Consider the following 21154-nt stretch of genomic DNA (forward strand, 5'->3'; position numbering starts at 1 on the left):
CCAAATCAGCCAACAAAACAACCCAGAAAACACATCAACGTAGAACATGGGCTACCCACCCTGTAATGCTATAACATAATGGAAAACACACCAATAATAGAAGAGCAGCACAATCCTAGGCTGCAACAAATGAGAACAAGCCCAAATGCAGCAGCAATAAACACAGAAATAAAAGAAGAGAAGCTTCTTACCTTCGGAAGGCCTCCAGTAGGCAGGGATCTCCAGTGAGATACCCTTGCCTCCCCTGCCAACCCTTATGTGAGTTCTGGGAAGGATGAATCCTGGCTCCATACTTTCTGGTCACTCAGATACAGTGCATGCACTTGATCTCCCCTGAAACAGCCCTGCCTTCCCATCAAGTACTCAATCACTGGTTCAAGCCATGACTTAGCATTTCCACTACACACCCCCAGCCAAGAAAACCTGCAAACTCAAGTATTTATTATGTCGCTTCAGGTCATATTTCAGCAAATCACGTAAATCCCTCTTATCTCATTTCAGTCAAATTACGCAACTAAAATTGAAGCTTCTCAGAGGTGAACAAATAAATCCAAAAACAGAATATCATTGAGTGAAGCAACTTTCAAAATCCTAAAACATTTATCCATTATTCTAATTTCATCACTCCATTTTTCTCTTATCTCTAGACTACTCTTCTACGTTTCATGGACCCACATATGAACACATCTAAATAAACATTTTCATTACTTTCATTTGATGTAACTGGATTTCAGATTCATAAAAGAACTCTTACAAACGCTGGTAACACATGAAGAAAAAAAAAAAAAAAAAAGTCTTTCCAATCCTATTTAGAGAGAAACAATTTGTATATAATGGTAATACCAGATCACATTTTCCACACTTCAGGGGCAAAGAGCTAAAATAAGAGATCATCCTATCATTCACAGAATGGACAAAACGTTAGGATAATTGACTCCCACAGCTGGAAGTGGAAATGTTGAGATCATTTCCACATTGCAAATATACTGAAGGATAGCTAATAAGTCAGACTACCTGAATGAAAAACAGAAACCTCATTCACAAGGATTTTATGCACAAAAAAAGTTACTGAACTACTTGTTCACATTTGATCTAGTAAAATGAAGAACTATTACAGAAAGTATTTTTATCATCTTGCAATTATTTTTTTCCTGCTTTTACTTCTGTTGTACTCACAAAGAAGCTAAATTCCTTCTGACAGGATCTTGATGATGGCAGGAAAAATACTTCCAGGTAAACCAACAGTTACATACAGAAAGAAAACTGAATCACCCAATCACCCAGAAAGTCAAAGAATCTCTGAGTGCACAGCACTCCCTCCCAAAAAACAACCTAGATCCAAGAGATACTCTTCCTTCAGTGGCTGGCCCTTATATGAGTCCAGGTGCCCCTACTCTCAGTCCACCTCTTCTGGACAGCTAAGAAGCCCAGGTGCAAACAATTTGCCTGTGCTCCCTGGGCCAGCCCCACCCCTTTACCAGGTGCTCAATCACCACTTCAAGCCATGACCTAGCAGTTCCCCTACAACTTCAACTTGATAAGAATTCCAGCCTCACCAACCGTAAGTAAGCAGCAGTTGATCTTGGTATGAACATCACATAAAACCAACAAAAGTCTACATAAGAAAATTAATATTCCTTTCAACATGAGTGCTCGCACATCATGACTGTTCTTCTTTGTGCTCTTTTTGTGAAGCAAAGAAGAAAATGTTTAAATTCCTCTCAATTAAAATGGAAATAGTTGCAACAGATCTGTACCAAATAAACCAACGGACTTCTTAACGATCATAGAATTCTTTGAGTTAGAAGGGACCCCTGACGGTCATTTAGTCCAACTCCCTTGTAACAAACAGGGATAGCTACAGTGATGTTCTAATAGATCTTCCACAATGATCTTCTCCAAGATACATGCAGATCTTAATACTATTTTCATTAACATTAACTGCTTTGCCTTAAGAAAAAAAAGAAAAACAACCACAATTTTGTGAGGGTGATTTGTGGTCTGCATACTACAGTCATGGAAAAAACCTCCAGTAGACATTCCACACTGCTTGTATAACTCTTTCCTACCAGACAAGCATGTTTGCTTTCAGAAATGTGACTGCTTTAACTAATCTTGAGTTTGGTATGCACAGACATAACTGAGAATTTGTCTCTTCATAAAAGAAAATAGAGGCACTCCAAACAACATCCTAGTGATGCAAGAGGCAAGATGTGTCCACACCAACAGATCACCGCAAACAGAGAAAGGCTTTGTTCTATCACCTAAACTCTAACATTAAAAAAGAAGCATGAAAACATGTGTCTGAGAACATTATTACCCTGATAAATGCTAGCCCAAACTATTTCTAGTATAGTTACTGGATGATGCTAAGCAGCATGTAACCCACTGTAGGTGTATGAAAAAACTGTTTGATTTCCAATGGGGAGAAAGTTCCTTAATCAGCTTTACAAGGACAATCAGTGATTTTAAGTTTCCTTTAAATCTCAAAAGTGGTGAGAAATCAAACAACTCGGGTAAATTGTAAGCAGCACCTCTAACTATCTCTGGGTATTCACTGTATAATCTGTACACGATTCTCACAGCTACAGTTTAAGAAATGAAGCCCAGAGCTGCAATTCCCATCCATGCATATGTTGGGAAAACATTTGGAACACATAATTTTGCTCAGAGGTAGTTTATTTCTTAAGAAAAGCTATTTCCATTACACTGGAGATTTGCAATGTGTGTTGAAAGGAAATGACTGGGAAATTTCAAGTGGGATTCCCAAAGAAGGGCAAGTATGAATAATGTTAGGTACAGTTCAAACATTAATTACGTATGCCAAAGCATAGATGTGAAAATCCTAATCAAAGCCTTCTGCGTGCCACCTACTTAGCAGCTTAACTAAGGTCAGTAAAGTAGACCAGAGATCCAAAATATCATTGCTATTAAGTGAGTGACAAACAAGTTTAATCCCTTTCCCTATCTACACCAAGTTAATTATGAAAGTGAGGGTAGTTTTAAAAGCTGTGAAAGAAAATACTTTAAAAAGATATTCAGTTGTTAAATTACATATACCTTCCATCAGCAATAACCCTGTACTTACCCAATGGATACATGGAATTATAGTAATTAAAATTAACATTAGTTGTGAATCTGAAATTTACACTAATTCACTCCGGCCCATAGTATTCCAGTGTTATGGTGCTCAACTCTTGTGACATGCTATCACCTAGAAAATGCTATACAGAGAGGTGGACTTTGCAAGACATTGTTTCTCTGCCCACGCAGGTGAGCAGGGAATTACTAATTTAAAGAACAATCTTGGAGATTCCAGCAAATGGTAACTGCAGTACAATGGAAAGCACAGCAATGACAGCAGAGCAGTAAAGTTCCAGGCTACAACGAGTGAGAATTTGCTCAAACACAACATCTGTGGGCACAGAAATAAAGAACTTGCTTACCTTCAGGAGGCCTCAAGAAGCAAGGATGTCCAAGCAGAAACCCTCACCTCCACCACCAACCCTTAAATGAGGTCTGGGAAGGGGTGGATCCTGGCTCCATTCCTTCTGGTCTGTCAAGTACATTGCATACACCTGCGCTGGCCCTGCCTTCTTACCAGGTGCTCAATCACTGGTTCAGGACATAATTTAGCATTTCCACTACAGTAAAAATTGCCAACATTAGTATTAATGCCCTTAGGTATCTGTTTTTGTTTTTTTGTTTTGTTTTGTTTTTTAATATTATGACAGTAATTTTATATCCTTATTTGTTATGGCATATAGAAAATGGACTGAAATATTTTAGAAATTATTTTGAATCAGAACATACAACATTGAATGTTGGCAGGCATGTATTGCAGCCCAATCCTTTTCTGAAATCATCATGTGGAGTTTCTACTTTAGTTGATCTGTGTCACCTTTCTTTTTATAACTGCAAATTAGGAAATTTCCTCTTGTTTTCCCTGTTGGTTTTACAGATGAGGTAATTGTTATTTCATGATCACAGCAACAGATGATACAGAATAAGCTGGGGCACTTTGGGCATTCTCCACAGAGATCAGAAGATCCGTTCAGAAGTAAAGACTGCATTTTCAATTCATATGCTGGTTATCAATGACTGTTACAGACAATAGGATTCAAGCCATGGTTCCTTGAAAATGGCAACTGGCTTATGACCAGCTAATAAACATGTTCTGATACGTAGCATTGATTATCATAGCAACTGTAAGTTTAAAAGATCCCAAACCTTTCTGTTTAAAGTAAAGTTTATGATTATTTTAAATCACTACAAAAATCAGCACATAGACTAATGGATTGTGTTACACATGACTCATTGATTCAGAGGTCATAAAAATATTATAATTAACCTGCTTCACACTAAACGTACGTTGTCACTTTTAAGACTGAAAAGTGTTTTGGGAGTGAGTGAAACTGTGGCTGCTCCTGGCACTGCATCACTGAGAAATTCTGATCCACTGCATTATGGATATTAAGAAGACTTTTGTGGTGCTATCATTATTTTTTTCTAGAAACAGATACATTGACATAACTTACCCCTGTAGGCCATTAAATTATACTACAAGATATCGAAAGCTACAAGCTGGAAGGGTGTAGCCCACTTTTTTTTTCCCCCCCCCAAAGTTGACTTTATCCCTCATCTATATGAATATTAACAGTTCCAGAACGTAATTTTTTGAGTCTGCAGCTTAAAAACTGCAATTAGGACTACAGCTGTGGTTCAGTACCAAGGCAAGTTCATACTCAGTTAAAACTTTGCTCAAGGCTCACATCAGATAACATGGATATAGCTAGAAAAAGGTTACACTGCTACAGCTATTGTTGAATGTTGAACTTGACAGTTATATCCATGGAAAAGGCTGAAAGCATCTTTCACCTACAGCCATAGAATGTCTGCTCATCTCTGTGTGCTAGAGTGGACTCTAGAGTGGACTACAACACTTATTGTTGTAGTTTGACAGTAATGGAGAAACTTAGCAACTGTTTACAAGCTTCTGCGTTACTTAAAAAGGCAACTAGAGACTGGCTATAACATTGGTATTACACTCTAGACAGGCCAAAGTAAGTTCTTGGAAGGTTCAATCAACAAAGTGACACATGTGCAGCACGCTGATGAGCACAGCAAGAGAATTTAAGAGTAATGATTTTGTTGCAACCAATGTGTTAATGGAAAGTGGTTATGTGAAAGAAGAAAAGCTGTAAGAAAGTAATTTATACATATTAATTTATACTGACTAGTCACACTTTCTCTGCTGGATCTTAAGCACCACTATCAGGTGGCAACTTTTTGGAAAAATAAGCAAGGAGTACACAGCTCTTTAATAGAAATGGTGTACCCAGTAACCTGTGAAGATGTGCAGCTGACCAACTGTATCTTCCTGAGGAAAGCAGAGGATTCTCTGTGCTTTCAGAACAAATAGGAAGGTTGAGGCAGATGGATCACCTGAAAACTTCATGTTTCCCAAGCCAATCACTTCTGTCAAGCTAAAAAGAAAGATAGAACTGAGAAAATGTACTAAAATCACTGAGCACAAAGAAGCTCTTGAGATTCCAGATGCTTTGAACTTCCTGTGAATTTAGACTAAAGAATTACTCTGAAATCTAGAATAGTTATCAATGTTTTTCCTCCAAATATGAAATGTACTGCTGAAGTTTTGCTGACATATGTTTTTAAGTCCTTATTTTGGTCAAATGCCAAAAATAAATGGTGGTCCACAGAAACACCTGTTCAGAAGAAGAAATGCTGTAAAAGACGCACAGAAACTTCTATCGGATCACCAGGTCAAATCCAAAGGGAGAACTCAGGAACTGACATAGCTGCTACTTGAGCTTAGACATTTATAATGTACTGCAAACAAAGAGAAGGACTGATCAGCTACTTGAAATACCATGTCTGAGGTAGGGATGGTTAGACTGCCATAGTCTGAGCTTAACCACTGTTAAGCTCTCAAACTGAATTTTTTATTTACACATAAAATTGCAGAATAAAGGCTCCTAGATATACATGAACTGACAGAAAAAGTCCAGTCAAATCCTATTGCCTTGTTTTGGCAGACTTGCACATTTAATCTATTAAACGAGTGAAAGTATGTATAGCCATACAAAATTTTGTTTGCTTTTATTTGTCTGAAATTCCCAGACAACACCAATCGAGAAGTTAGAAACTGGAAAAGCAGGCATCCGATTAGACACTCTGATGAGAAAACTTCATGCATCAAGTAAGTATACACTATTTCTTACACTAGAATTTACTTTGTCACAGTTTTAAATACACAAGATACTTGTAACTCAAACTGAATTGATATTCCCTTAATTCTGTGGACTGGTTCAACCTATGAAAACTCTTCCAAGAAAAAAAATAATCAGTTTCAATCCTGGGTAACAGTCAAATTATTGATGTTTCATACCCATACACCATACTTGTGATCGTTAGCAGCTCCTACATGATTTAGTCCTGATACCTCATGCCTCAATAAGAAAGATCCTTTTAGACATAGGCCACCTGATAACATCCACAGGAGGCAGAAACAGGAGGGAGAAAAGCCTCCGAAGTAATATTTCCATGTGTGTAAACTTTCTGAGTCACACGCAGGCAAATAAAATAAGCCCTCAAACATAACCATGCCTGGTTGCTGAACCGAATTTAAAGAATGAAAGCTCAATGCTTTGTCCTCACAAAGGTGCACTTTACCAACTGCCCAGAAAATGTATTATGCATAATTGCAGAGACACACGAAAGCAAGAGCAAAGAAGAGTAAAGGGTTCACAATACTCTATGACTAAGTTCATACTTATCCACACAGCTGCAATCTCTTCTACCTCGAGAAACAATTAAATACTAAGTATGACAAGGACTAAGCAACACAGCAAGGCAGTAAAATGTCTTTTTCCGATTGATTTCTCACAACAGTGGTTTTAACATTCTTCCATATCATGCCTATTTCTTCACATTCAAATCCTTTCACAGCCCTTCTCTGCTTTTCCTGGAATTTCCTTTATCATTAGTCATATAGAAACAGAAATTAGAGCCTTCTAAAAGCAACCTGGAATTCTCTACATAACAGGATACACACTTGATTTATGATATATTGAGACTATCTTTACATTTACAAAAATCAGATTCATAATGCCAGTGACATTTTCTAAGCTAGAAGGAACTGTATCAGGCTAAGAATAATTTAATTATTCTTCTTGTCCTGTGCCAGTTTATCTTCAACAATCAGAGTTAAGTGAATATTTCAAGATCTAGGAAAACTGAAAATGAAGAGATAGGTGAGATCCCAAAGCTCTGCATCTCAGGGTTGGTAAAGTTATACTGTTTCACTGTTACAGGAGAACAACCATCAATTTAGGCATCCTTTTAATAGCTCTTTGTCCCCCACAGAACATCATGTACGCTTGTGTACATAGTTACTTCACTGCAATCCCAAACAGCTGAACTTATTTAGTCTTTAGTTGCAATTCCAGCCTTATTTATTAATTGAAATGGTCATAAGAGACCCATTTCTCATTCTGTAATATTTACCCATACTGTTGTTCTCTTTTACTTAGGGAGATACAGCCTATTCCAATTTTAAACTGAAGTTGGAAGAGTTAAAACTCTGAATTTGATTCCTCCATTTTTTCCCATAGTCCTTAGTGAGGAAAAAAGGACCCATAACACTGCAGGCTTTTTGTGGTGTCTTACATAATCAATACATCACTGCCTAATAAGCTCCTTCGCAACTGTTACACATTGGAGGCATGTCCAGCTTATTTTCTTGACTTTTGCTACTGCATCTCTCTCTAGATGTCTCTCTGAAATTCCTATTAATGTTACTATGTCTTAAGGAAACGTTAAATTAGAATGCATGTAAACACTCAAAACCTAAGGCTTGGAGAAAACGGCCGCTAGCTTTTGTACAACTACATTGTTACATTTTGGCTTATTCAGCTGAGAGCTTTTTCAGGTTTCATGTGGTAGGTATACATCACTATCCTCATAGAATAGCCTAGAAAATCTAATAAAGATTAAAGCAATACCACTTCAGCGGAAGTTAAATAGGACTCTAGAGATAAAACTTTAAACACGAATAGTCTTTTCATAGAGCTTTACAAGACCGTATAAGTACTTCTGGAGTGCATCACACTTGCTGTTAAATATTTCTCTTTCAAAGCAGGACGCGGTTGTAACTGAAAAGGTCTGAGCAGCCAGCCGAGGACAGTGCTGAAGAATTCTATTACTAGCCATCTTCAGGTGAAGTGAGAGAAAGAAGTGTTCAGTAGGTGCTAAGCTCTGCTGAAGAAGGCACATGTGCATATGCACACATCGATGGCCACATGTATGCAGAGAAAAGCATTCACTCTAAAATTTGCCCATAACAATGCCGCTATTAAAACCAGCCATTTCAGCAACACTGCTTTGAGTCTCCATTGTCTTCAGATCCCACAGCAAGCCTCTTCAAGAAAATAGCTGGATCAGGACAAAGCACTGGGTGTTCAGGCGCTAACGAAAATAATATTTTCAAACTGTCCCCGTAGGGCCTTCAAAACGTGCAAGAGTCTGTTGATGCATTCAATCACTTTCTTAACTTGCCAAGAAGTTAAGTCTATGAGGCTTTTGTGCTCCGCACAACATAACTTTGTTATTTTAAGGTCATTAATTTCCACCAACCCAAGGGCGGTTTTTTTCTGTCCCTGGGAGCCTTTTATTCTTTTAAATCCAAATCTCAGTACAAAGCTCACAGTTACATGATGAGCAAGAAAGGGTTTGTTTGTTTGTATTTTATGTCAAGGTTTTCACTGCATCTTCTTTTAAACACACACATTGATGCACATTAAGCACTCTAAGTATCATTATAATGTGCATTCTGAACTTAATGGTTTCAGTTCTGGCAGGTTTCTTAATACTAATGATCAGCTCCTCACCAGCTGACTTTCAGCTACTTATAAAGTTACGCACTAGGTGATATTTCATTGGTAACATCTCTCACTAAACTCTGCAACTACAGCAGACACCCTGGGAAAAGCATTCAAATGATCCTGCAGGTTTTCAAGGTATGTAAGCAATGTATACCTACCCACAAAAAACATTTTTAAAAGTTGCTGAAAAATTATTCAATTGATTGGACTATCTAGGTACGTCACTCTAGGCCTTCCATGCAATACAAGTGCTTCAGGTAAGATCTCTTTCTGCCTGAACAGTCACTAAGTTCTACATACGTACTGTCTCTGAAATGTAACCACTAACACATTTTGTCACTTGGTTTCTGATAAACACACGACACTAGGCATACAGTTATTGACTGTGAGACTGCATTCAGCTTGCCTGACTACTTGAAGGAAAATAAATACATTGTTAGTCAATTTTAGAAAGATGCATTATTTCATATATTACAATTTTCAGGCAACAAATCTCAAAGATACGAATGAATCTGACAGAAAAGTACATATGTTACTGTGAAATTAGTCTGTGAGAGACTATGCAGCCAATTGTTAAGACCTCTGTAATAGAATTTTATTCTGCTCGAAATGCATTGAAGAAGGTGGCCAAGAGAAGCAGGACACTTTTGAAAGAAAGGATTTAGAGGTTCCATATGCCAGCTGAACGGCTTTCTAATACAGAAAATTGAGACTCAATAACCTGTTAGAATAATTTTTTAATTCCAATGAAAAACTAATTTTGTATGCAAGAATGAAGATGCTCAACACAAAATATGTATGGTGTCAAACAAGTAGTACATTGCATTTATAAATCATTAACACTGAGGGGTTTTTTTGTTTGTTTTTTGTTTTTAAGGAAAGTCTTATGTTTTGTAGGCATCTGAGAAGCAGGAAAACAGTCCTTTTGACAGTAATAAAGCAAAACAAACAAACAAAAAAGAAAGGAAAAGAGCAACAACAAACTAGCAACATGATTTTAGAGTGATACAAGCTATCATAAAGATATGTTGAGTTACCGGATAGCCATTTCGCCCTGGTAGACCCTGGTTGAATGAGATGAAATGGTATGACACACATTAACAACACAGCCATGACATATGACATCAAAACCACGAAGCATACATTACTGACAAATTAAAATTTGCATGTCCATTACTTTATGCTATGTGAAGCTATTACAAGCCAACAAATATGAAATAGGTACTATGCTGTGAAAAAAAGGATTTGGCAATGGAAGTCAGGTATCTTAACTTAAATGTTTTAAACAAAAGGCTACCAACTACTTTCGATGTGCAGTGAAATTCCTGTTATTATGAAGAGTATTATCCATATAGATAGACTGAAGGGCAATATGTAGCTAGAAGAAAAAACGTTGTAGAGCTTAGTCAGTAAGATAACAGATACATAGGCTACCGCTAGAACATAGGTGCCAAAGAAGAAATTTGAGAATGCTATAACTCATCATAAAAAAAATTTGAAAGCCCCAGCCTTTGACTGTTATCATATGTGACACAGCCATCCTATACAGATAAAATAACTGCAGTATCTTTTGAGAATACAGCGTACAACTAAATTCTATGGAGTACCATGCAGCATATACAAATGCTTGCTATTTTGAATGAAAAGTATTGCCACAGTATCACAGGTGAAAACAGTAATTGAGTTTGCAACAGTTGCTCCCAGCCAGATCCTGACTTCCAAAAAGCGAATTAAAGATACCACTTTTTTAAATGGCTTGTAGAAAATTAAACCCTTACTGACTTTCAGCACAAAGTACTGTAGTACTTACTGAAGTACTGTAAGGCAGTTTTATACATGAGACTCAGGATTATAAATGAGATTTCTTAATAATGGGTCAGCCTTTTGAGCTATTTCAGGTTTGTATTAATACTACCACAATCAAGACTTTTTTTTTCCTTAAAGGAACCTACACTGAAACAGAGTTGAAGTTGGAGACATTAATAATGAGGCCTATTTTGAACTCTCACTATTATTACTTCAGGAAAATCATTTGTATCATGATTTATGGTTGTTCTTTGTGTTTCATGGGAAGACTGCAAAAGAAATTGAGAAAGCTAATATTTCTTTCAAATAAGCAGCACTATTATATATTAAGCCTGGCTTTTCATTGATGGCTTGTTAAATCAATTTGCCACTATGAACTGCTGAGCACATGGTCTTATCTTTCAAAGATAAGTAATCACTGCCCAGTACAGACAGCTTACACTTATGTCATAAGCTCACATAGCAGAAATCCAATGTTTTAGTTGACTATTTTTAAATCTGTAGGATAAAATACACAGATAACCTGATCCAGTACAGGAAAAAAAAACAACTCCTCAAGCAGAATAAAAAAAATACTGCTTTGGCGATCACGCTTTCACACCAGAAGGATGGCATAACAAACATAAATATTTGAAATACATGTGTTTACTGTTCTTTAGTTTGACTTTCAACTTACTCTGGGAACATACCACAAAACGAATAACACAAAGACTAAGAAACTTTTCTTGTAAACAAGATCAGCATGAGATTCAGCCAAATACTAAACTGAACAGTCTTATTTTCTATTCATTTCACACAAGTACTTACTGGCTTTAGTAGCAATTACACCACAATGATCTGGACGGCCCATATACTTCCAAAGAACAAGGAGTTTTGACCCCAAGGATTTGTGACAATGGCAGAGCAAGCTGCTACCGGGTAAAAGGCAGAGTGACTGAGTCTAGACTTAAGAAAGCATACTCACTTATTTTTATACTGTAGTAAAATTTTTGTTACCAAGTCATAAGCAAATGAATATAATGTACTTACATGGAATTGCGATCCAAACTGTTATCTGGAGTGCTGAATGTAAAGCTTTATAGTTTTAGATAAAATTTCCTTAAGGAACTTTCTGGCTAAATTATGCAGCTCCAAAATAATAAGCGAGTGTTTATGCTGTGTAAGTATAAACATCAAGATTCCCTCCTGTTGATACACGATCAGTTTATTGTGGTGGTAACAAAACAGGATCTAACATCGATTTCTCCCTGATTCTGGAAGAACCAACAATGTATCACTGTACTTACAGGAGGTCCTGTGGGGAGGGAGGATGGGAAAAGAGGAGGGGAAAAAAAGACAGACAAAAAAGAATTTGTAAGCTTATGAAATTATTAAAGACAGACACAAATGTACAAACCCAAACACAAGGTCTCAGGATTGTAAGCCAGCAATGCTGCTGATGCATCGTACACATTTTCCCATTCAAGTTCTTTTGGTTTTGGCTGTGCTTTGCAACGTGTAAATACAGCTAATGCTCAAATGCATACTCTTACCTTACCAAAGAAGTCAATCCTTCAACTAAGGTCATGCAATCTTACGAAAGTTGTTTCTCCATCCATTTCCATGCAATTTTATGCCAGGCCAAAAATACCAGCCATGGACTACGGTTTGTTTTGGCAGACTCCACACAAAACAAACGTAACCACATCACCACTTTCAGTTAGCCACACAGTTAGGCATCTCATCACAGCTTGGCTGCAAAATTGCACAAAGTACCCTTGGCATTTAACCTTGGCATCTAGTCAAGACATACATGCACCAGCAACCTCCAGTCTTCTAACTTGCCTATAAGGGGAGGTTTCAGTGGCCACCTGACAGTGCTGAACTTTCTTTTCATCACCTTCCTTTCTCAAGGCACACGTATAAAACATTCCTTGTTAAAATGTCACACTTCATGAAGTGATATTTGCACATTTTTTCAATTATTTAGACTCAAAGACTTTTGTATGGCAGTTCTTGGAAACATTATCAAAGGGCTACAAATCAAATCTACTATTTCAGTCTTTTTAAGCTGAGCAGCTGCAGCTCTCAAACCAATGGCATTTCATTAGCTTTTATGCCTCTCTCTAATTTCTGAATAAAGCAAAGTGAAAAAGGAGTATAAAACCACAGCAGCTGTACTCTGAGATTGCTTTTAATATTGATAGCCTTTTGTTTTTAACAATGCAATTTTATTATCCTGTAACTAAAGTGATTTCTTTATACTGGTAAATATTCTTAAACAGCATTTTAAAGTGCAGGTCTGTTTTTAAATGGGAGAGATCAATTTCCTTTGTTAATAGTTTAATGTGTGTTTATTTGAGACATAAAATGAACAAACAAGCATACTGCAAAGTAATTGCCAGGAACATTCGTAAGAGTCTTTAACCACAGAATATATTTCTGTAGCATAGCATTTGTCTCTAAGTAAATATTAAACCAATCTCAAATGAACACATCAAGGTGATTTACATTAACTTTTGGCAGGACTTGTTTTCAGTTTTCTGATTCTGAAAATACAGAAAGAGGTGGATAAATGACAATTTAAAGGGTTAAGAAGAGCTACTAATGAATTTGTAGAGATCAAGTTGATTAGAATGTTTTCCTTACTAGCAGAACAGACACGACAACCAAGGAAATTAAAAATGTTCATTTTCTCCTACATCAGTTTTAGAAAATTCACCTTCACTGAAGGCTCAGTTCTTCAAGATAAACAGTAGACTCAATTCCCATGATTGTCAGCAGGAAGAGGTACACAGCATCCCACAGTATTGTTTCAAAAGAAATTTCAAGTTTTACACCAACGTTCAGTCCTCAACAGCAAGCTCCCCAATACAGGATAACAAACAACCCAATATTTTTCTCATTTCCATGACAACTAACTTGCTACTTGTTTCTAGTTAACAGCAATGTCTCTCACGCAGAGTACTCTATTTATCACATTATTTCCCTGGATACTGACATCCTTACCTTATTCCCTTCCTTCTAAAACTTCATCTCAATCCAAGAAGGCCCCATGCAATGCTGACTTACAGTATTTCAACTGCTGACTACCAGAGTTTCTCTGATCTATGCTAACCTCAGAAGACAGTGGAATGATTTGACAGTTATCAGTAATGTTGCCAATTGTACTATGCCAACCATTATGAAGTGTGACTACAAAGAAGGGACACTAGAGACTAGACATGTATCCAGAGGGCCACCAGGTATATGCCAAGGGTCACATATTTCTACAAAAGAAGTTTCAGAGCTCTCTTTCAGAGCACAGAAAGCAGTGAAAATAAAAATGAATGCATGCTGGTATGTAACTTTGCAAAAACACCCAAGCATCAAACAGTAATGCAATTTAGGAAGGTGAAAACTTACCAGTCTCTCCTCTTCTGCCCCGCTTACCTCTTTTCCCTGGAGGACCTAAAAAGAAGATGGTACATTTTAACAATTTGTCTTGAAATGAAACATGTAGAATATCATTTGAGTTTGATGCTCAGGAACAGCTGTGTAAGACAGTCAGAGAAAGATCCAGATGTAGTTGAGCAGGGTCAAAGATAAACAACGATTCAGGAAGCCAAAGATGAAATGAAGAGCTATGATATGCAGTACAGTCTCCGAGGAAAAAAAGGCTGGGAGAAACCACAGAGGTCGTCCAGCTCATCCCTCTTTCTCATGGTGCAAGTCAACTACTTTGAAAATATTCCTACAACTTCCACAGACTTGTTTCCCCTAGTATTTATTTCACTGTTCTAATGACAAGAGCATTTTTATGTCCAACTTACTGCGCAGAAGCTCATCAATTCTTATGCTAGCCACCACAGGCCTCAGATTAGATAGAATTCCTTTTCACTCCATTAAGTACAAAACCAAACCAAAAACTACATCTCAAGTCTTTGTATTTTTATATTCCTTTGAGTTACTATGCCTTTCCTTCAATTTTCTTAAGTCTAATTTATCACAAAGCATTAAATTGCTTTCAGTTATTCCTACAGAAAGCAAGGTTAGCGTGTATTTCTAAGAGAACATCCTCTTATAAAAACAACCTGCCCTTACCTGAAAATATTGATAGAAATAATGACAAAGAAACCCTTACTTGACTCCCCACACCCCAAATACGAACAACTTGTCTAGGTTGCTTTGCTTCCAGTTTACGTGTTTGCCTTAACAGACCAGCTTGGTCCTCTTATACTTTTTGCTAAGGAAACCCTTATTAGCCATAGTTCTTTCCCCACAAACATTCACATACTACAGTAAGAGTTTTCTGCAGTCTCTAAAGAAAATATTTTTTGTCATTCATTTATGCACTTCAACATCCTCCCTAAACTGCAGGCATCAATATCACATTCCTCTTCTCTTCTTGACAAACTGTTCGTGGAGTGCAGGAACGCACAGTCACCTCTCCCTGTACAGCTAGGATGAAATGGGACAGCTTCTGTCTTGTTCTAATAAGGACAGCAGTGGCATAATGCAATGCAAGTTTAAGACAACAAAATTAAGACATTAAAGACAAAAAGAACAGCGGAGGATATTCATTATCAACAGAATATCAAGCAAATGAGAATATTTTGCCGTTATATCTGAAAAACTTCTTTATGGAAAACATGTAGCTTTCTCCTGAAACGCTCTGGTCTCTGCAAGAGGTACATGGAAACTTCTTACACAGAAAAAAACTTGTTTCATGCAATATATTTATATGTAGGCTTTTTTCCCAACATTTTTTTCCAGCTCTGAACACTGAAACTTGTCAGTTTCCTTATGCATCCCTGCAGTCATGCATCAGCCTGCTGTGAGATTTCTCTGGCTGCCCCAAGCTCCCAAATATGGGTACGCAGAAGTTTGGGCTGATCACACACAGACGTGCAAAAGAAAACTATAAGCTTATTTACCTGGAAACAATATTTTCTTTTCTGTCCTTCAGCATAAAACAACAAGATATTCAGTCTGTTTTGTGGAATACTATTTTATTACACTTCAGCTGCACTATAGGTGTGCACATGCATATATGCACATCTACTGCCAAGTTCTCCCTTGAGAAAACAGAACTTCAGAACTAAAAAACTTCTGCCTTCTGCTTGTCTGCAGCCGAACCACAAAGAGAAAACCATGAGGCCAATCCCAAGCTATGGATATTAGGAAACAGGGAATTTCATCCAGTAAAACAGCTTTCCATAGTAAAATAACCTGCCAGTTGGATAGCTACCTGCAGTGATGGCAAATAACAGGTTCTATGAACAGTTCTTCCCTCTGACACCAAGCACTGATCCCTCCCAAACCACTACTCTGAGGAGACTAGATTCAGATGCGTGCAAATATTCAGCATTGGATAATTATTTCAACATTCCCAAAGCAAGCACAACATTGAAGTTAGGAAAATCATTCTGTAGCAACAATGAACTTGATCCCTGCCCAGATATGAGCAACTCCCTTTTCCACCCCCTAATAGCTTTTTACACTTCTGCACTACTCTGGACTCTTTCAAGGCAGTGGCCTTTGTAAACCCTTCAGAAACTGAGAAATGAGAGGTGGATCTTGCAAGGGCTCTCAACCCATTGAGAGCTTTCAAAGAAATTTCTTTTTCTATATTTATTTATTTTTACCAGTACAAAACAATGCTTTTTAAGCACTTTGTCACAGATGGTTCCGATTCACAGAAACGCTCACGGGTAAGACCATCATTAGATGACCTACTGCCTCAGAATGCACATGAGCTTTCATCTTCTTCCTGAACAGGCTGCTTTCCCTACATTTTAACTGTTAACATCATCTGCTGCTCTAACCAATTCCGCTTATCAAAACCTGGGTATTTTGCTATAAATATGAGTTTCCCCATCTGCCTAGAGTTTTTATAACTTTGCACTAATTGGAGGATGTGGTGAAGATTCATTGCAGCAACAGGAACAGTCAATGGAGTCAGAGGCACAACTTCATCTTACAAAGTCCACTTTTTTTTTCTTTTTTTTTTTTTTTTTTCTTTTTTACAGCTTGCACAAGGATACAAGACTATGATGTAAATATTCTGAACTTTCATGACCAGGATAAAAATCTCTCTACAATATTACTAGAAAGGTCCGTGCTGAATTGAATTTAATACAGAGCATTTAAGTAGTAGTTTCTTTTAAACATATATGCATATTAAAAATGGATACTTTATAATGAAAAACAAAGGTCAAATCTCAGCAGAATGAGCTGCCTTAATAAAAATTGATGATACTGAGGAATAAGCAAAAGTTAACTTACAGTAGCTAAGTTTGCCAATACATTGTTTTCTTAAGCTTACTAGTTTTTTCAGTAGGTAGGTAGTAAAAGTAAATTGCCCAAGGATCAGCTGTTTTTCGTTGTTAACTTAGTTGAGCTTCACAATATTAGAAACTATTTTATTTTACCACAACCATTTATGAGCCTAACTTTTATGAAATTTCTTGGTTTTTTTTTTTTAATGCTTAAGAAACAAAAATTTAACACCATATCTACGAAGAGAATTTTGAAAATGAAAGAAATAAGGAGATGTTTTTATTTAAAAAGTCAAATAGTTATCTTCTCAAGCACAAGACATTAGCTGTCATCTCATCTACCCAGAAGGGACTGATGCATTAAAAACAAACAAACAAACAGACTTCAGCTAGATAAAAGCTTTAGACTTTGAGACGTGATATTTTAACAGAATTGTAAGCAATAGAAAGTATCAAGTCAATATAAAGTACCAAGTCAGTACTGAGTAGCTTTGGCTACTTATGTCACAGAAGTAGTTCAGAGAAAACTGGTCTTCTGGTGGAGAAAGGGGTTCATCTCTCAGAGAAGGGAAAGACCATCTTTGACTACAAGCTTTCCAATTTAATCGGGGAGCCTTAAACTAGAGTTATCAAGGGATCGAACCATTCCACTTTGAGGGTGATGATCATAATGAATGCCCTGGGCCCAGAGTTGGATTGCAGGCCATGAAGGCAGCACCTAAGGAGCAGGATAAGGGAACTCCAATTGGTAAATCAGCCTCTACATCACTGACCAACTGGAGTCCATCCCCAGTCTCCACCTGGGGATGGATGAGGAGCTGACAGGAAGCTTATGGGTTAGGGTTAAAGGGACAGCAGGGGAAGGAGACATTGCAATGGGGGTCTGCCTGACCAGGAAGATTGAGTAGATGAGGCCTTTTATAAAAAGATGGGAGTAGTTTCACATTCACAAAACATGGTCTTCATGGGGGACTTAAACCAGCCTGATATCTGCTGAAGGGACAACACCACATGGAACAAGGAATTGAAAAGATTTCTGGAATGCATTGATGATAACTTCCTCTTCCAAGTGGTACAGGAACCCATAAGAAGAAGTGCTGTGCTGAACCAACAAAGAGAGGCTAAGCAAGCAACGTAAAGCTCAAGGCAGCCTTGGTTGCATTGATCATGAAATGGTGCATTTCAAGATCCCTAGGACATCAAACAGGGTACGCAGCAAGCTTGCTACTCTGGACTTCAGGAGAGCAGACTTTGACCTCTTCAGGGAAAGCCTTGCATGGTGACGTGGGAGAAAGCCCTGGAGGGAAGAGAGGCTCAAGAAGGCTGGTCAGCATTCAAGAACCATCTCCTCCAAGCTCAGAAGCAGTGCATCCTGAGAAAAAGGAAGGTCGAAAAGAATGCCAGGAGGCCTCCATGGATCAACAGTTTGGACTTGGAAAAAGAAAGTCTATGGGAAGCAGAAGCGGGCTGCCTGGCAGGACTACACAGAAATTATATGAGCAACCAGGGATCAGGTTAGGAAAGGTTCAACACAGAATTAGATCTAGCTAAGGACATAAAGGGAAACAAGGAGAGATTCTAAGAAATTCTACAGGTATATTAATGACAAAAGGGAGGCCAGGGAAGATGCATGTCCTCTCCTGCAGGAAACTGGAGATCTGGTCACAAGAGATACAGAGAAACCTGAGGTGCTCAATGACTGTTTTGCCTCAGACTCTATTGGCAATGGCTATAGTCCCACTGCCCCCCAAAAAATGTAAGAAGTGGAAGAGGAAAGATCTGCAGAGATCTGTGTCTCTTCAGCCTAGGGAAGGCTCCAGGGGGACCTTATAGTGTCCTTCCCATACTTTGAGGGGAACTATAGGAAAGCTGGGGAAGGGCATGTAGTGACAGGACAAGGAGAAGTGACTTTAAACAGGAATAAGGTAGATTTAGACTAGGTATCAGGAAGAAATTCTTCACTGCGAGGACAGTGAGACACTGGAACAGGTTGCCCAGAGAGGCTGTGGATGCCCCCCTCCCTGGAAGCATTCAATGCCATGCTGAGTGGGGCTTTGAGCAACCTGGTCTGTGGGAGGTGTTTCTGCCTGCAAGGGACATGAACTGCGAGGCTGCAGCCAATTCTTCCTCACCTCCTTCATTTCATCCAACTAAAAATAAAAGTCTCAATAGTCTTTAGAAGTCAAAGCAACTACCAATGTACTCTTCAGTAGTACCTGAAGAAACCATAGGCCAGGAACAAGAATTCTTTCTCAGGTTTTCCAAGACATTTTCAAAGATAAAAAACACAACTTTGGCAACGTTCATCTTCTAGTAATGTGTATTCTAAACTGTGCCTTCATGAATACCAAATTATAGTGATCCAAAACAGAAACGTTACTACAGATAGATTGTTATCAGATTATTGCTTTAGTCCTGGAGAGGTCTCATTAGCAGGACTTCTTTCTTTTTAATGCAGTGGACCTACTGTTTTTATGTTGCTGAATAAGCATCATTTTTTTATCAAAGGAAAGTAGAGTACATTGAATTTACTCCACTACATGCTCTACTGTGTATCAGGGTCACATACAGCAAACACACCTCTTACGAGGTGAGAGCCAACATGCCAGCATCACAGGACAGAAGGGCTTAACTACTGTTGTCATTTAACCTGGCAGGCAGCTCAGCACCACACAACTATTTGCTCACTCCGCACTCCCAGTGGGATGGAGGAGATAACGGGGAAAATAAACAAGTGAATCTCATGGGTTGAGATAAAAAAAAAACATTTACTAAGAGTGAAATGATCAGTGACTAAATCATCAGTGTGTTATCTACACTGTTCTTCTCCCCAAACCAAAACATAGCATCATATCAGACACTATGAAACCAAGACGGCTAGATCCTTCACCTGGCTGCAGGGCTGCATCAAGCAACTAGAACAGCACAAAGCAGCATTAACAGATCAAAGAATCTAATTCAATAGCTATGAACACCATAAATTTCAGTTTTAGGTTATGCACATTTTTCAAATCAGATAAAACAAAGAGAAAGCATACTCTTAAAATATATCTGTGCATTTTAAGTATGTGGATGGATCGTGTGATAAATTATATCACTGATTTATTAAAGACAGATGTGAAGATGCTGTACATTGCTGGCACAGTGGACAGCAAAAGCAGGGATTTTCTTCAGTTCTCCATATGCTGTGCAAAAAAGAACATAACAAGCACACAGATTGCCCTTGTTCAAATGGAAATGACTGGTATATTAAAAGTCTAAACAATAACAATGTTTCCCTTCTGAGATACATTTTTAGTTAACAAGATTTTAGACTAACAGTGCACATTTCTGAGGCACTGAAAAAACTGAGTTAAAAACTGATTTTTAACTATAAACCAGTGATGATCACTAAGTCACACTGCTTCACACCAGGTAAGAAGTTTGTTAACAGGAGACAGACAGAATGGAGTTATGGGTGGTACCAGCACACTGTTCTGCTAGCACCACCTATATTCTTTCCATTATTGATCTGTTTACAGCAAATAACTTCAGCATAACCAAAGCAGCACACAGATGGAAAAAACATCCAGTAGACAAGACCTACATTATCAGCATACCAAAATGATTTGCAATTTCATCATGAGCTGATCTAAAAGTCAAACTTGTGCCTGATTACAGAAAGCACTACAGTGGCATTATCAAAGGAATTTGTCCTTCTTATATTTTAGGTATTCACTATTACTGTAAATAAGAGTTCCTGCACCAAAGCCCGTGCACCATCCTGTTACCTGTTTTATTGATGCTCACAGGACGTTGCTCACACAACCCCTCACTCACATACAGCTACTGTTTAAAGTAATGAATATTTCACGTGTATATGAAAAGAATATTCTCCGGTCATTTCCAAGGACACTTGTTTCACACATTCTACTGCAAATAAGAATATCCTTGTCATGTCAAGTCCAAACAAAAAACCCCTAAAACTAGCCCAATTACATTTTCAGAGTAAATCCTGATCAAATTTGCTGAAGTGAGTGGAATTACTTCAGTATGATTAGGCATAAGACTAGCAACTTTGCTGCAATAATGTGGTTAAGTACTTAGCGGTCAGCTGAACCAAACCAAGTCAAACTCTTCTTCGAGGTTTAACTGTAATACTGGCAAAATAACAGCTTCTGGTTGCACTTCAATTTCCACCACCTTTATTTGCCAATGGACTCAACT

General features: G+C 37.9%; 1 protein-coding gene across 6 annotated transcripts in view; it reads right to left on the reverse strand.

The window, feature by feature from the left end:
* COL25A1 (collagen type XXV alpha 1 chain) overlaps positions 1-21154 on the reverse strand; it is a 294538-nt gene that overhangs the window by 133488 nt on the left and 139896 nt on the right. For all 6 annotated transcript variants that reach the window (XM_042812563.1, XM_042812561.1, XM_042812562.1 and 3 more), the window contains exons 3-4: positions 14094-14138; positions 11996-12003 (exon numbers count right to left, since the gene is read on the reverse strand). In XM_042812563.1, coding sequence (XP_042668497.1) covers positions 11996-12003; positions 14094-14138 — 53 coding nt within the window. The remainder of the gene's footprint in view (positions 1-11995; positions 12004-14093; positions 14139-21154) is intronic.

This window comes from Centrocercus urophasianus, unplaced genomic scaffold (genome assembly GCF_019232065.1).
Source record: "Centrocercus urophasianus isolate 14NV4802_14NV808 unplaced genomic scaffold, USGS_Curo_1.0 seq_13, whole genome shotgun sequence".
NCBI classification, from domain to species: domain Eukaryota; kingdom Metazoa; phylum Chordata; class Aves; order Galliformes; family Phasianidae; genus Centrocercus; species Centrocercus urophasianus.